At 35.1% G+C, this 18592-nt stretch overlaps 1 protein-coding gene across 1 annotated transcript; it reads right to left on the reverse strand.

Moving 5' to 3' along the window:
- Positions 1 to 14434: 14434 nt before the first annotated feature.
- Positions 14435 to 18386, reverse strand: LOC144450127 (AP-2 complex subunit sigma). Its single transcript, XM_078140698.1, has 4 exons — positions 18304 to 18386; positions 17339 to 17488; positions 16476 to 16589; positions 14435 to 15851 (listed from the first exon to the last, which is right to left on the reverse strand). Exons 1-4 carry the CDS (start codon positions 18304 to 18306, stop codon positions 15690 to 15692), a joined length of 429 nt encoding a protein of 142 aa, XP_077996824.1. The 5' UTR covers positions 18307 to 18386; the 3' UTR covers positions 14435 to 15689.
- Between the last annotated feature and the right edge of the window lie 206 nt (positions 18387 to 18592).

Consider the following 18592-nt stretch of genomic DNA (forward strand, 5'->3'; position numbering starts at 1 on the left):
CTTATGTAAATTTAGTCTTTTTTAAGCTCGACAAGCCTGACCAATCAGAGCGCAAGATTTGCAAACTGTGAAATGCAACGAAAATTGAAATCTAAAAAAATGACGGAAAAGACAGCTTCCCCTAGCTTTCAGTGATTCTATCGTTATTTTCAGTTATTTTTAGTTTCTGATCAACCTAGTCAATGAAAAATGAAGGATATCTCACTCGTCGATGATCTTGACAGCCTTAAATATGTGATCAGCCGGGAATTTAAGGAAATTGGCATCAAAGTTCCGAAAGACAAAAAGTCGAGTCTCGGTCAGGTACGTGTGTAGCTCTTGGTTGACTTGTTTGGCCAGTAGGTTCTATGGTTTGGCCAAGGTTAGTCCTGCTTGCAGACGCGTGACGGTGCACAAAGGAAGGGACGACTTACACCGTATGTAAGCAGGACTAGACTGTGGTTTATTTGTAATTGACAAACTATTATTATAGGTAGTATGGGGGGGGGGGGGGGGACTTCTCGATATATTAATCCCGACAGTCTGTCTAGACTCAACTCGAGCTTTGTCCTGAAACTTAGTTTATATTGAGTAATAATGACAATCATTTGTATTTTTTACGTTAAACGTTACATGACACGTGTGTATGTATATTCAAGGTATGATAGTGACTGCATTTCTCTTCGATATTGTTTCATAGGACAATGCAAATATAACGGTGGTGTTTGGAAATCGCCTTGGATATGTGCCATCTCTTGTGACCGACCATGAGACTGGGTGTACTGTGCCAAAGTGAGTATTTCAAAGAAAAATGTATCAATATTCCTGGGATTGATAATGCAAAAACTGTGTGTCAACTGATGTTTGTTATGATTTCAAAATATAAAAAATTACTTGAATTCAATGCCAAACACTGCATAGCATGGAACACTTTTATTTTGCTTTAATAAGTTTAATATTATAATTTGTGCATACTTAATTTTAAATATGAGAGAGAGAGAGAGAGAGAGAGAGAGAGAGAGAGAGAGAGAGAGAGAGAGAAATATGAGAGAGAGAGAGAGAAATATGAGAGAGAGAGAGAGAAATATGAGAGAGAGAGAGAGAGAGAGAGAGAGAGAAATATGAGAGAGAGAGAGAAATATGAGAGAGAGAGAGAGAGAGAGAGAGAAATATGAGAGAGAGAGAGAGAGAGAGAGAGAGAGAGAGAGAGAAATATGAGAGAGAGAGAGAGAGAGAGAGAGAGAGAGAGAGAGAGAGAGAGAGAGAGAATATGGGGGGAGACCACATGTACAAGGGTTGTTTCGATGAATTTATATTTTTAGCATGTTTTAATGTAATACCATACAATTTGCATCATCATCATCACTTGCATGGAAAACAATTCAAATTGATATGATTTACCAAACAATTGATCTGCAACTTGCAATACTGTACATATATGGAAATGTGCTGATTGAGCTATCTGCAATCATAATAAAAAAATACACTAGTATATATGTATGTATCTATCTATCTATCTATCTATCTATCTATCTATCTATCTATCTATCTATCTATCTATCTATATCTACATATAATATATATAATATATATAAACTTAGTGTAGGTAAAATGTCTATGTTGGAGTTATATATATACACACACACACACACACACAAACTTTTTCAAGTTTCACCACAGAAATTGATGATGTCAAAATTACTGTAAAAGGCAATATTGTTATCAGAAGATGCCTTTGAATTTTTTTTTGTCTGTGCTTGTTTTGAATGTGTTTATTTATTAATTAACCCCAAAGGTTAATTTGATACAGTAACTTAAGAAAATGTAAAGTGAATTTGTCCTCCTGTTGTATTCCTTTCATTTTTTGTTTCAGATTGAGTAATTAGCTGTGCAACTGTGTGTGAACATTACAGCTGTTCTCAGCTAATTCCCTTTAAAAGTTCATTACCACTCACACAATTCATTTGTATTGTTATTACATTGTGTCAGGTTCTTGGTTGAAGCTGTGGATTTCTTAGAGCAGCATCTCACATTGGAAGGCTTATTCAGAAAGTCTGGATCTTTAGCAAGACAAAAAGAACTGAAAGTAAGCTGATCCAGGGTCTTTTTTTACGCTGAAAATAGTAACCATTTGAAATTTACATAAACAAGAATAACATTATAATGCAAATTAGCTAAATGTTATCTAATAAGCATAGGGGCCACATCTAAAGTAAGCTGATCCAGGGTATTTTTTTCCTTGAAAATAATAGTAACTATTTGAAATTTACATAAGAATACTAGCTATTTTAAAATGTTGTCTAGAAAGCATAGGGGCCACATCCGCATGTATTTATTCTCCCATTCCCATTGCTGTATTACTACATAATTTGGAAGATATCTAAATGCTTATCGATAAAAAAAAACATTGTATTTTCATATTTGTAAATCAAATGCTTCTAGATCAACAATAGGATTGATGCCATTCAGTTGTTGATATACCCATAGACCCTCTAATCAACATTGGTGGAGGGTCTATGATATGCCGTACTACCCACGATAACGTGAACTACTGACATTGACAGTGGAATCCTTGTGAATTCTCGTAAACAAGAACATTTCAATCTGATTTATATATCATTCCACTTGACAGTCTTCAGGCCTCAAAGCTCTTACCTGTATAGTTTCAAAAAGGAACTGAAGACCCATCATTTAGTATATAGTGTGTGGTCTAATATTACCATTCAGAATCAGTGTCACTAAACAGAACAGTGCTCTAGAGTTTGGTGCCTTATCAATTAAATTGATTGATTGATTTTATTAAAGGGTGAAGCCATCAACTACATAACATTCAAGTTCAAATTAAAAATAAGAAGTTTATGATTTATGTCGTTGGATCCAATTTCTCAGTAATTGTGCTGACAGACAGAAAGGCTATGCTATGGATATGTATGTTGTTGGACAGCAACATATTCCATAATAATATATTTTATTACCAGTAGCACAAGTTATCCTGGAGAGTCAACTTTCATTCAGTTTTCAAGATTCTTAATTCTTTACTGATTTTGTTCCCTGCTATTTTGTACAGCAAAAGATCCAAGATGGTGGTTCAATCCCTGATGATGCCAAAGCATATGATGTTGCTGCATTATTCAAACAGTTCTTCAGAGAGTTATTGGATCCAGTCCTTACCAATCGACTCCATGATACATTTATCAAGTGCTATCACTTACAAGATGCTACAGAGAGACAGAATGCAATACTTTTACTGTGCAATGTTCTACCAGTGTGTAATGTCCAAACCCTACAGTATGTCCTGAAATTCTTGGCGAGAGTCGCAGCTCAGTGTCACATAAACAAAATGGATAGCAGTAATCTGGCAGTTGTGCTGGCTCCAAACTTGATGGGAAACATCGATAGAAGTGAAAAAATGAAGAACCCACCCGAGAAACTAATCCAAGCCAGGACGTGTATCATTCAGCAACTCATTAACAACGCAGATAAGATTGGTCAAATACCCGATAACATTTTCTCTAGAGTTGTAACATTGAACGGCAAACCTGCCAGCTATTCGTGTGATGGTCTTACATCTGAAGATGATCTCGATGGAAGTAGGGAAATGTTGGATAAAAAGAAAAGCAAGAGGAAGAAAAGACGAAGTGGCTCTATATCAGGTTTGTGATTTCACTTTCATTGTATTATTACACAGGATGTTGAAAAATACAGGGCAAATATTAGTTTTTAAAAAATACACAACACAAGCTGCAGACCACAACCAAATACAACTACATGTATTTGATGATCAAATATGGTTTGTAGGAACAACACTGTACATGATTTGTACATGATATGTACCCTCCTCCCAAAGCTGTGATCAACCTTTGTTTATAGTAAAGACAAGTGAATGGATTGTATGCGCCCCAGGGAGTTGAAGAATTATAATGGGCCCTTATTGCACAAATAGATCCATCCCAGGGTACCAGTAATAATTGTAAACCATTTTGAGCAGTGAGTGGGAAAGCATTATCATTATTATTATTATTATTAAAACAATTTATTTATGATTCATCAGTCATTTGACTCTATTGAACTTGGTGTTTAGTATAAAATATGTTATGATGGGGTAAGGATGGGGTGGAAGGATATGATAATGAGTATTTCTTTCACTACTTGTAAATATACCAATAAACTGATCTCACAAATCATTATATATTTATCTTTCCTGTAGGAATTGTTAATGGTCTCGGCCATTCTTTAGGATTTTTGAAGTCTGGTAATTCAAACTACAATGTGACCAAAACTCCATTCTCCACGCCACAACATGATGACAATCCTGTCTTTGATAATTGTAAGTTACAATATTGGCATCGCTAATCCTTCTATCAATACAATTTACATGTATTTAGCATGAGAATTGTTGTCTATGTTTGTACAGTTACAGCGATGTTTTCATTTTCATACTTTCACTCAGTGATGTTGATGCCATCCAAACTCATGAAAGTCAATCAAAATACAAAACATGTACCCACTGATGATCCTTGGTATTTAGTCAATTGATTCAACTGTCTCCTTTGATAAAGACCGACCATCCTGATAGCATTGATCCTCACAGTCCCAATGTTTTCTGTTTTTGACAGAACAGCGAACAAATATTTGATCATGACTGTAGATTTGTCCTTGTAAACCTTCAATCAATAGTTCTGAAATCAGTTATTTATCACAAACAGTCCTTTGTTATATCACTCCATGTCATAGATACTAGTCACTTCTTTTCATCAAAATCAGAGTGGTCATGTTGGATTAAGAATATATATAGCTATCAATTATTGTGTTTATTATATAATGACAGTGTAATTTATAATGTTCATGCTCTCCCAGAAAAAGTGATGATTTGCAGGAAATCAGCATAACAGAAGAGTGCACCATTATGATGATTTATTAATAATATTCTATTGTTTGTCAACAATGATAAGGTGAAACCCACTAACATATATAAAAGCCCTGTCCTGACTATGCTTGTCTAAAAGTATTACAAAGTGCTACGCAGTGTTATTTCTGATTTACTTGCACAATTTTATTGTTTTTTAAGTGTTGAGAGGCTAGTCTGTAAGGTACACCACCATGTCAGGGTGCCCTCACACGTCAGCCAAACTCATGAAGAGTTTAGAACAACCTGACATTTCTTAGATGTTACAGTCTACGCAAGGCCTGTCTCTGCTTCAAATTCTAACATTAATTACCATCAGAGATAAAGTGTAAAGTCTATCGTCTCTGTGTTTGAACAACAATCACAATAAATTGACAAAGATTTCTGTTTGATTTACTTGTATATTAATTTCTTCTGCCAGTTGTTTGCAGTCCTCATGATAGTGTTATAACGGCTAGTGAAACTCCAACCATCAGGGGATCAGTTAAGAGGAAAAATGATGACTATGGTGCATTCTCTTCGGCTAAAAGGTTTGTACTGGACCATTAATTAAGAATTCCTGGTCTCAGTCTGATTTGATGTGATTCAAATTTGACCATAGAGCAAATTTATTGTATCAATCAAACAAACAAACAAACAAACCAGATGAGTTGTACATTGATACAGTGGAGAATCCTTCCCATAAAAGTACACAGAGTAGAGAAATCACTCCATTTTTGTGTTTTTCAATATATGTTGGGAACAATACCATAAACTCTACCAACATTTAACCATGTGCCAGAAGTACATGTATTTGCAGACTAATTATAATAGAAACTGTAATAATTGAATAAAAGAAGTATCAAATGTGAAGTTAGATGCCTTTATTCACAAAAGTTCATCGTACACAATTCATATTGTGTTTGTATGTACTACACTATAACAGTTGTTTCAAAAGAACATTTTTTGTATTATTGCAAGACTCATTCACAGTTTTGTTTTGAGTTACTGTTGAAAGAACTAAACTTTCATATTTTCTTCGTTCTTATTTCAGAAAAGCAATGTTACACCAATTAACTATTGATCCTAGATACAGCAAACAAGGTATACATATTCATAAAAGTACACCTGTTGGCTTAAGTACACCAATCACACCGCTGCGTGCACCTGGACCAGCCCTTGAAGAAGGCAGTTAGTATTCATTTCATGCTTCAGCATACATTTGTCCATGTTTGCAGATTCAGTGCATTTTCAACATGTTATTGTCATACACCACTGTTTGTCCAGATCATAGCAAACAATGTCTTATCATCACAATCAATGCTAGTATTCATTGTGCATTGCGCCTGACCATCATGTTAGATGTAGGGATCGCAAGGATTTTTTTTTACAGCTACAGTAACTAGAGTTATACCTTCTATACTTTGGTAGAAAATTGTTATTTGCCAATTTTGTTATATGCAGTCTTGAGTCTTGTTGGCATCCGATTACCTGATTATGTACTGGCGTTATTGCATGTATGTGTACAAGTATAGTGATGGTGGCGGATATAACTGTAAAGGGTCTGAGAAATTTCAGCAGTCTTTACTATATCCCACATACAGATACTTGTACTATGTTTTCCAGCACTTCAATTACTGGGAGAGAAGGGGGTATACAAAAAATATGTCAGTGATGGGTAATATGAAAAAAAGGGTAAAGTTACAACTCTGGTAATCAAGCCTTCGGTTTATTAAGTTTGGAGCAAACTAAATCTATCATTCTTCATTGTCATAGATTACACAAGTGGGTGATAGCGGTTCCTCTGTTGTGCAATTTTAATCACCCTGTGATCAAGATAGCGTAAACATTGGAAGTCCCAAAATAGTACACTGCAAGTTCATGGAACTTATGTCAGTAAAACTCTGTGAACACCTCCCTACTGGGACTATAATTAAACTACCGACCATTAAACTCTTATCACTCTTGTATCAACGTGTTACAACAATAGTTTTAGTTTATGTCTGTCTTAGTAAACTGCAGGTTCAACTACCAGAGAGTAATATTCTCCACTTTATAAATGTATGTCCTAAATAATACAATCTTTCGTCCTACTTCTTGTAGGTGGGACTCATGAATTACATGGATTCATGTCACCAAATATCAAGTTTGCTGATGAGTCTATGGGAAGTGTGTATTCTAGTCCATGTGTCAGACCACTTGATGAAAGCAGTGACGTCTTGTTAGATTCAACACTTACTCCATCTAAAAAGAAATACAAAATCAAGAGCAAAAAAGTAAAAAGGTAAGGTTTTGATATATAAACTACACGTGTTTACTTGTACAAGGAAGCCACAGAGTGAGAAGAGCTTAACTATCATCTTAAGTTCACACTTTTTTCTCTCCAATTTTCTACTCTTTTGCATGATAGAGATTCACTGACTTAAAATCAAGAACTGTTGATTTATTTGTAAATAGATACAGGCAGTTTTTACCTTTAAAAATCAACTTTAAATAAATAAACTTTAAACATTTCACTCATATTTATTGAATGGCAGCAGAGTTCAAAATGTGTACATTTTACCAATGGTATACTTGACATGGTCTGATATATTTTGATTGTTAGTTTGAATTGTGATATTGATGTGTCAATCTGTTTCTAATTTGACAATGTTTGTATCTTGCAGACGTTCATCGAGCAATGTTGGTTCAGGTTGTTTCTCACCAAAGGCAGATAGTAAAAGGCGATCAATAAGGATGAGACTTCGACAGAGATCATCCAGTGTACAGGTATTATACATATTAATAGCATTTCAATTCTAGCCATGAATACAGCGTAGCAGATTGTTCATAAAAGGAACAGTTTATCATGAAAGGAACATGTAGAAAAATATTTCAATTGTAGCACGTCGTACATTTTCAGCCAACAAAAACAGCTACTGTCACTTATTTGTTACATTTGTAAATATTTAAATTGTTTATTTATTGGTCACTGATTTAATACATGAGAGTAGTTTGCATCACATGCAACCTTTCTACCAAATAGTACTTGTTGAAACATTTCAATGATTATTTTTATATGCAATATAATTGATTTATGAAAAGAACAGACTAATGCCACTAATCAAATACAGTTGTGTACTGAAGTATTAACAGGTAAAGAGGTTTCTTTGACTTTCCATAGGGAACTGATAGGCGGACATCTTGTTTATAAAGATTGCTGTGTGCTTGTAGTCCTGAGAACTTATTTAGTTGATTACTTGACATTGTAAACCACGGCCTCTTTTACAACACCATCCAAGACCGTTCAGAGGTATTCTGCAGTGTCGCAAAAGAAATAACAGCTCCGGTTTGCGAGAATGTTGATTGTTGACATTGTAACAGTAAAAATGTACAAAATACACAACTGGGACAGCTTCTTCATAAGAATATTATGTCTTTTTCATTTACCAGGAAACACCACCAATAGGCAAAGACAAAGACTCGATTGGGTGGAGATTGGCAAATGGTCCTCCATCAGTTGGTCTTGATACACTCAACTTCAACCCTTTTGAAAAACATCAAGCATCCAAGGTGTCCAGTGAGAGCCAAAAATCTAAAAGTATCTTCAAAAAACACATTAAAACACCAAGTTCCCCGGGTAGATTGATATCAAATAAGCCATTGATATCCAATTCTCCAGCTGGACGATCCTGCAATGATTCCCTGGTGATTGAGAATCCCCAAATACTTCATCCTCCATCTCCAAGTGCCAAGTATAAGGTAAAAAGTCATGTAACTTCAGTCAAGAATAAGGAAGAAGAGAAGCCATCTAACTCACCCAAGGTCTTCATGATAGACGTTCACATGCAGTCCCCAGTAAACATGCCAGCCAAGGAAAACATGTCAAGAGTTCTTGTGCAGAAACTTGGTGCAGATCACAGCAGTAGTAATGTTAGTCCTCATGTCATCTCAAAACCACCCACAGGTGGACAGAAACAAAGGGCAAATAAGACAGCGTCACATGATGTAAAACCACCGTCGCCACTACAGAGAAAGAAAGAACAGTTAGCAATGAAGAGAAAACTAGCACTTCAATCTGAGAAGCTGCCCCGCAAGGAAATAGACAGTGCTGAACCAAAACAGAAACAGAGAGTTGCAAGGGCTAGTAGTCTACCCGAAGACTCCAGTAACAACCCAACACCAAAAGCTGTTCTTAACAAATCCAATAGTCTACCAGAGCAAATGGAAGTGCATTCAACCCAGCTTCCTCCGAAAATGAAATCAGACACACATACAACCCAAGGCAGACCAATTTTGACTGCATCTGTCAGTTTCCCAGAAGCTATTTATCAAGTCATAGATCCAAGCAATTGTGATGTCAAGAAATCTCAAAGTTGCCAGAGTATTTCAAGCATCTTATCAGAAACAAATGCTACTGCTCCCAAATCAAGCATCACCAAGTATAAGAACTTGTCTGTTGATGAAGACAACCAGAAATTACATCATGAATGTGTCAGTAAGTCAGCTCACATATCTGATGATGCAAATCAGACAGAATCAAGAATGGTGACCTGTGGAGATGTTGGTGCAGCAGTTCCTGAAAATGCTAGTGATGGTAGTCCAAACTCTTATCGACGTAGAATTCACAAATCAACTTCTATCGACAGTGGTAAAGGTGTTTCTATGTTTGATTTGACAGAAATTGGCCAATCTGTAAACCAAGATGTGAATGACCATGTTGAAAAACAGGAGATCTTGAAAAGTGTAGGTGAAACTATGCTGTCTGAAAAGGGAGCTACTCCTGGCAAATGGGAACAGAGAAACATTTCATTTGATAGCATAGACAGCGCCCTTGATAATACGATGGAAGATGAGCTGACTGTTCAGAAGGACAGAGCTCAGAATCACAGCACTGATATAAATACAGAGAGTATAGGTATGGAAATGGAGATGGACATAGCACCAACATTTACAACAACACCAAATAAAGCTGTCCTCATTGAAGATATCAACCAGTTGTTAATAGCTTCCCCATGTGGTGAACTACTGGGAAAGGGCAAGACTTCTCCTACAGTTATAACAGACAAGAAATTTGAAGAAAGTAAAGACACACCTGCACCTGGACAAGTTTGTGAAGAGGTTAAACCCACCATAGGAAGTGCAACACTGTCACACTCTCAGTCTTGCTCCAATATATGGAAGAAGGGAGACTTTGTAGAAGTTGAAGATGATTGTCCAGGGAAGTTTGTACGAGCCAACACATTGCCAGAAAGACGACCAGCGCGGCAAGAGAGCTCTTCAAGCAGTCTTAACTCAAGCCTTGTACAACGACACATTGAACATTTCAATGCTATCAATAAGAAGGAAATTTCATCTCCATTCCGTGTGGCAAAATGTCCTCTCGCATTTCGTCGAGCTCCAAACCGTGCATCGGCAAGATTTAGCACAACCACAAAAGATGAAATTGTTAAGGACAGTGAGAAAAATAAAGTTATGAAGAAGATGAAATCAGACCAGAGTCTGATGAGAAGAGTCAAGCTCCCAATCACAAGCTCTTTGGTCAAATCCATAAGTACAGATAGCGGCATGTCTAGGTTTGCCTGCGTGATGAAAGAGTCTCACGATCACAATGATTCCTATGAAGAAGCCATAGCATCCTTCAAGCCTTGTACCATGTCATCACTGGCGTCAATCAAAATTCCAAAAACCCTGCAAGAAACCATAAATAATACTTGCACACCCAGAAGTGATAAAATCACTGCATCTCCTCTCAAAGAGATCAACTTCAGCACTGAGCCTGCTACAAAGATGACACCCCTGAGACAGTTACCAAGGAAATTCCTTCTGACATCACAACCTCTGACACCCTTGCAGTTAGCATCTAAAACAAGAATAAGAACACCAGCACATAAAATTACCAAGCCAGGTTCCCCCTTGAAAGCTGTGAAAAGATTGACACCTAGAAGATCTCCAAGCTTCAAACTTGATCGAGTTAATGTCACTCCAACCAACAAGCCATCCAAATCATACAAAAAATCACCTAGATACCCTAAATCGCCAAAGTCACCAGCAAAAATGGCCGTAGGTGGGAAAATAGTTATGTTTCCATCACAACTGAATCAGGATTTTTAGTTTGTGAAGGATAAAAACTCAATGACATGAGAAATTATGTATGACAGCAGACATTCTGTCAAAAAACAGAGATGTTTGAACTATTGTGATTGAGGAGAGACTTGTGATGTAATTATGTGGATTGTCAAAAGACTCAGACACAGAAATCTAGATGAATACCTACAAAGAGATAATTCAAATTGTCATTGCAAGCATGTTAAATTTGAAATGCATATATTTTGTTGATATTCACTGCCAAAGAGACTAACATTTCAAGTGCTTTTAACTTGAAATACAAACTTTTGAAGTCACTGTGTCACTAATGAAATCATGCTACAGATTAGATGAAGTACAACACATAAAGACTATATAGATTAGAAGTTTCCATATACAAAAAATTCATTAATGTTTTGATGTCTACAAATATTCTTGGCTCAGTGACTGTAAATTTTAAAACCTCAATTCTGCCTAGTAATGCATTCCGTCTTGTAAAATTATCCACAGTTACAGGAAGACTTGGAGGATTTAAACTCCTGTAAGTGAGCCATCTGTTTGCCTAGTGTGTCCGCTAAAATTAACTTTTCTATCAGTAATGGTTTTTATAGGTTGTAAGTACCGGATTAGGTAAAAATTTTCCAACATTCCAAGCCTGTTGGGGTATCTTTCCAGGGGTTTTCCATCAAAATGATGGCACAAGAGGCTGTGCAAGATTAACGAGACTCCCCCCTCCCCTCAATTACCAGGGTTCCTAAATCAGCCTTAGCAGAAACTCTACCAAACTTGTGCTATAATTTGAAACTTTAAGATAACAGTAACATTGTCCTCCTCTTCAGTGTGTATAAAGATGTTGATAACTTTCTCACTTGCGTACAGTCCTTGCTATTAACTTCACACATTTTTCTGTTGTTACTATTAGGGGACACACACACAAGTTGTAAGTTATTGAATTCTATCTTCGTGTGATATTGGTGTATGAGTGTTGTCAGATTTTATGATTGTGTACATCTTTATTTGTATCGCCTTCTTTTTTTTCAATGTACTGAACAGCATTCAGACTTTGACAGAAACTGATTGCTTAGATATTCAATATGCAGGATCTTTATTTGTATCACCATTTTTTTTAAATGTAAAATCTGAGAACTGAACAGAATTCAGACTCCAAGGAAGTTAATTGCTTGGATATCCAATATACAGGATTGTCATTTGACGGTGGTGTTGTGATTCAAAGAATCTACGAGGTAGTAGCCCGTTAACAAATACTAGCGTTACTCTGTTTATCTCTCATAACACACCTGTGGCAAGAATGTGAAAACGTTCATAATTATGATTTGAAAATGTGCACCCAATATTCTGATTACAACACCATGATGATATTCAAATGAGTCATTATGTAAATGTACACCCAATAATCTGATTACAACCATGATGTTATTCAAATGAAGTCATTATGTAAATGTACACCCAATAACCTGATTACAACCATGATGTTATTCAAATGAAGTCATGATGTAAATGTACATGCACAGCAGAGATAAATATAGAGAGTTAACACATAAAGCATGTGAAGTATGCATGTGATAAGTTACGTGTAATTTGTAAACTTAACATGTGTTTGATAGTGTCTTACTCATACGTACATTTTCAAATCGTGATTACCAATGTTTTGACATTCGCACCACAAGCATGGTATGAGAAATAACTGGAGTACCACTTGTACCATAAACAGGCTAACAGAGTGGGCATGTTCACAACATATTGTATACTTGTGATAAAACAAAGTCATATAGAAATTTAGTTTATCCAAATGTTTAGAAAGCACAGACAACATTACAAAATATGTAAATAATGCAATTATACATGTTGGATGTTGAGTCAGAAACCATACTTTATGCATGTTGAACATATCATGTGACAAGCAATCTGTCATGTTATGGCTTGTATATCTGTATTTACATAAAGAGCCATCTTTTTATCACAGAATACTTCATGCTTAGTATAAGGTTAACATGATCCACCCATCACTTTCAAAGCAATAGGCACAGCTGGAATGAAAACTTCAAATACTTGACCATAGCTTTATCATCATTGCTTCATGTAATGGAAAAAAGTTACCTTTTTTGAAGGAAACAATAAATTAATAAAGAAAAAGTAGCCAATATTAAAAGTGTGTCCAGGTGTCTGTGTATGTATGGCGTCAACTGTCTCAGTACTACAAGAGATTTTCTAAATCAATTGCCCAAGACTTCCTAATCATACAACCAGAGGTTTGGCAACCAAGACCCTAGAAACATCACAGTCCATCTACGTTTGTATGAATTGATCAGTGAAATTGTACATGAACTTCCTTTTTTGGCATTTCTGACAGCATGTATTAAATTGAACAATGCTGTCATTTAAGATTCATGGATAAAATTTAGGTATGACAAATGGTTATCTGGCTGTTATATAGAAAAAGTATCCAGAACAGAAGAATGCCATTTTAATCATTTATACATGGCCTTCTCTGTTACAGGCTATATAAGATGTAGTACTACCAGTAATCCAAGACCATGCTATTCAAATAGTGGCCTTCGAGACCCCTCTGAAGAAAACATTGGTCATGTTCGATGGTTGATATTGGCATTTTATGAATGTTGCATAAAAATGAGAGAGAGATAAACTTCCACCATCTCAGCCAAATGTACATCTACATCAAATCAAAGATTACAGTGCAACACAACATGCATGAATATCCAAAATACAACTGTTATCAGACCTTGCTTATAAAATAGCAAACTCAACCAATAGCTCCCAGTGGTACTACCGTATTAGTAATAAGCAATGAATTCTCCACTTACTGGTTCACTGCATTCTAACACCATTATCATTTATAATCCACTGTCAGATATTCTTCTACAATGAACTAGGAATATTTTTTTACACTACTTAAAACTGGAGGGGGTGTCATATTGATATATGAATAAAGAATTGTGCTAAATTTAGTGAATAACCATGGTTTTGGGTAGACTTCTTCTCAGTGGTCTGTGTAGAAAATAGCTTCCTGTCTCAACAAACTCAGAAAGCTACTCAACATAAACAAGACTCCATAATCAATTACATTCGCACTGTGTTCAGACAAGACAACTGCTGCTATCTCATGTATCCATCTACCAAACGACTGACACAATGATGTGTTGCAGGATGATAGGATAAGATTGTTTAATGTAAACTTGTCAATACATAATGAGTTATTCCATACTGCTTCTGGAAAGGAGGGGGATGTGTATTTTGAATTAAGTAGACATATTCAGCCTGACTTTGTCGTGAAGACTAACATAATCTTCAAGATGATCAAGTCCTCTTTCCTTTATTCTTCCAAGTTACGCAATAGCATTCTATGGCTAGGTCACGTCATGAAAACTGAGATGGTATGTCGACCTTCAAGTTGTGGTCTGAAATACAGACTTTTACTTGATTCAACAAATGAAACTAAGAAATACATATACTGTTTACTCTCACATCACTTTTTATTGACATTTACATAGAATTGACTACACATTATTATTCTTGATAATAGGACTATAAAATATTCTTCACAGAAATTCCTTGATACAATTTCAAATCTTAGACAATTTTCACAAAACAAATATCACTTGAAAATGATCTTATTCAACAATATTCTATTACTTTCTGCAAATGACACACAACATAGCTGTCATGTCACCTAGGGGTTGACAAAAAACAATTTCTGATCTTCTCTCTTGACGATTGAATTAAAAAAAGAAGAATTTATTGCATACACAAGCCAAATTAGTGAAATTAAAAGATGATCTGTATGAATTTGTCTGCAAGTTATTCATGAAGACCATAAATATGTGTACAATGAAAATTTGTTTTTTCAAACATGACAGCAAATGTTTTGGGTACTTTTGTCATCGAGCCAAAAATACAATAACACATACCTAGCTGGTACTGAAGATTAATACAACAGTATGTTGTACAACATTTGTACATGAGGTGACAATTCCTGAACCAAAGAGGAAAATCTGTAATCCACTAATTCTATGAAACTTTTCCCCGAAGTTCCTGATGCTGTACCTAGGGATTCTTTCTTTATACCAAAGTATTGCAGTGAATAATTTGGCTTGAGCATGGTTTGGCAGATTGAACATCCTTGGTACTATATCTGTAGCAAAGTTAGAACTGATAACTTACACATGTAATGAATGAACTATCTATCCACTGAATGAAGGTTTCATGATCTTTATTTTTCAAAGAAAGATACTCTTGTACAAACACTTCTGCAGTCTTATAAGTACTTCATCTGCTGTTATATACACAGAAATATTGACATCCCATATAGTCTAGTTAAGTTGGTGTCTATAAGTAAAACCCCAAAGACAAGATCGATACACTGGGATATATTGTTTCTTTCCCCTAATTTTTAATTATTTTGCTATACAAATATGTGTAAATCTGAAAAAAATGCTGTTATCTTGATGGAAAATACATAGGAAGAAAAAGGACAGACAGAAAACTGAAGGTACCTTCTTATATTCCCAAAACCAATATAGTATATAGTTTGGGTAATTGCTAAATGTATTTACAAGCACATTTGTGATAACGCATCATTCAGTGGGATATATTTTCATCACAGTTTTGAACAACCACATATCAAGGCCATACTACAGACCCACCTGACATCAGCTTAGTGTTCAATACTGTATATTGCTTTAATAATAAATTGTGACAAAACAAAAAAACATAGAGTGGCTTATTCAAGAGCCTGCAGCATAAGAAGTTGTTTGAGAACTTTGGTCTGACTGGTTTCCCTGATTTCTCCGGCTAAAAACATTTCGTCCACCACGGCATAAACTTTGTAAAAGTTGAAGACTAAATCCAATTCACACACATTGTGGAAATATTCATTTAAGACCTGGTAAAAAAAAAAAAAAGATAAAATTATGTCACATGTATTAGTTTATATAATTACATTAATTTTTTGTTTTCATTAGACCGATTTTCATAAACCAAGCTGACAAGAAGCCCTCAGAAAGTTCTCACTGATTAAAAAGCCTACACAACCACAATTAACAATACAGACAGCAGATATCATTCTCCTTTTGCTTTCTAACCAAGTCAATCAGAGTGAACATTTCTGAAGACCTCATATTATACCAATTCAGCAAAACCTCATCAAAAAGTATACAATAAACTCTGTTACAATCTGTACTAAGACTAATGACATTCTAAGGTTCATGGATAGTGAGTTATTTACAGACATGCAAATAGTGAGATGTCTAAAGTGGGGCAGTGACCAACATGGAGAAAAGAAACTATTTCATCGTTTAACCAACTTTTTTTATAAACTTACTTTTCCTGCATTCTTGATTTGAAATGTATTACATTTTTTGTTCAATCTTCTAAAGAAAGCAAATATTTGTAAAAGACCTACCCCCAAGTTAGCCATAATGTATATAATTATCTGTATTTCTCTCTATACGTTGTATCAAATTTATGGTTACAACTAACATGATACATGGCACCATTTGTGACTTACCTCTACAAAGTTGTGAATAGCTTCTAAATAGGCCAGGTTATTGTCATTTACATCCACACATATACAGAAATAAAGCCCAGCATATCGCCTGTACACAATTTTGAAATTTCGGAACTGAAAGAAAAATGAAAGAAACTTGCAATTTCATATCATACCGTATATGGTAAATGTATATTCATGAATTTTATAATGATATGAATTATCGAAATACCCATCACATACTATTGTATGGATGATGTCATTCAATTCAATTCATTCAATATTGACATTTGCCTGGCAACAAACTTAATAGTACAAGAACAGGAAGAGCATAGAGTTTCAATTAGGTGCCACAGTGCTTTTCACATCTCACCTGCTTTTTGTTATGAATTACACACAAACAAAATACCAACACTGATAGTGTGCACTCACGTGGAATGTTACATCTTGTCTCACTGTGAACAAAAATAACAGTTTTGTGTTTGAATCTTTGATTGTTTCATCCAACAGTGATGTTGATTTGTGTTCACAGTGAGATAAAATGTTAGTGTCATTTTATATGTTTGCACGCTATCAGTGTCTGTATTTTGTTTTATGCAATTCGTAACAAAAAAAACTTGTGTCAGACTTAAAAAACATCATGCCATCCAACTGAAATGCTACAGACACTCTGGTTTAGCAGTAAAATACAGTGACTTAATACTTTGTCCTCAGTCAAATAAAACTCGCTGATGTGACATGTGCAAATTGTTACAATTCTATCAATGTTGGAAAAAAGAAAGTCATGCAGCGAGTTTTAGTTTTTAATGTAATGAATCATTTTGATTAATACCATTATTAACAACATAGAGTCTTCTATTAAGATTGTTATTCATGAAACTTACCTCAACAAAGTTAGTATGTTTTGCATCTCTGACAGTCACTAATGCATGGACTTCTTCTATGAGTTTCTGTTTTTCGTCATCATCAAATGCCATGTACCACTTTGCCAACCGTGTCTTCCCAGCACGATTTTGAATAAGGATAAAACGAATCTGTATAGGATGAGATTAGTGGAAAACAATATGAACAATATATTCTGAATATGAATTTCATTCTGACGTACATATTGAAACTTTGCCAAGGGGAAGGGCTTGATGACTGCAATCAACACAAAAAAATTCAAATCATGTACACAATGTAAAATCAGTACATCATATAATTTCATTGAGTTTATTAATGTCGCTTGTGAGTTGTAAAATATACATATCAGACAGAATGTGTATTATTTTGAAATCCAATATAAACTTAATATAACTTTGACTATTGCAAATTAATCTATTTCAGTATGACATGCAAGTTAGATTTATTGACATTATCTGTTATCCATCCATGGACGTAGAGATTTTTCTACCTCCACAGTGCACCAAAGTATGACATCATGAACAGTTGAACTGGACTCTAGTTGTACTACTACTAGTAGTAGTACTATTTCTAATACTATTAGTAGTAGTAGTACTACTACTAGTACTACATCATGCTTCCTTCTCCACCCTCAGCTGCTAAAGAGAGTTCATTTGGTACTTCAAAGATTTCAAGTTCACGCCTATTTGAACACAGATTTCACACAGAACAGATTGACCAAGCATATTTAATAACATAGACATAATTTAATACTGATAATGTGGAATCCACTGACACTAGTGAAGGATCAAATCAGACAGTCAGTAGGGGCGTATAACGAGCAAACTACACCGGAAGTAAACATTTATCGGGCTTCGCATCTCTCCTAACGCTACCTAATTGTATACTCGAGTAGTTTTCATTCAACATTAGGCACGTGTGTAGTAATAATATATAGTGTACCTACCATTTTCACGAAAAAGATGGATTTCTCGACACTTTCTCTGCACCACTTTATAAAATTATAACCACTCTCTCATTGAAGATGGCGGATCGGTTGATTCTATTTCATAATAGATGCACACGTAACGAAAACCTGAATATATACTGAGTTTTTTCTTACAGTCACGGCTTTTTTTTTGTTCAATGCGTGTATTTGTTTATTATTAGTGAAAATAAAGACATTTATATCAATTGAAATTATCCTAACTGTTAACTTTTCAGTCATAATATCTCACACATTTCCCTATAATGAT

The sequence above is a fragment of the Glandiceps talaboti genome, chromosome 2 (genome assembly GCF_964340395.1).
Source record: "Glandiceps talaboti chromosome 2, keGlaTala1.1, whole genome shotgun sequence".
Classification (NCBI taxonomy): domain Eukaryota; kingdom Metazoa; phylum Hemichordata; class Enteropneusta; family Spengelidae; genus Glandiceps; species Glandiceps talaboti.

Excerpts from the sequence above, each read along its gene's own strand:
- LOC144450127 (XM_078140698.1), bottom strand. Across the intron at positions 16,590-17,338 it reads AACATACTAACTTTGTTGAG|TTCCGAAATTTCAAAATTGT; the intron begins GTAAGTTTCATG and ends TTTTTCTTTCAG. Across the intron at positions 15,852-16,475 it reads CTATTCACAACTTTGTAGAG|GTCTTAAATGAATATTTCCA; the intron begins GTAAGTCACAAA and ends TTTTTTTACCAG.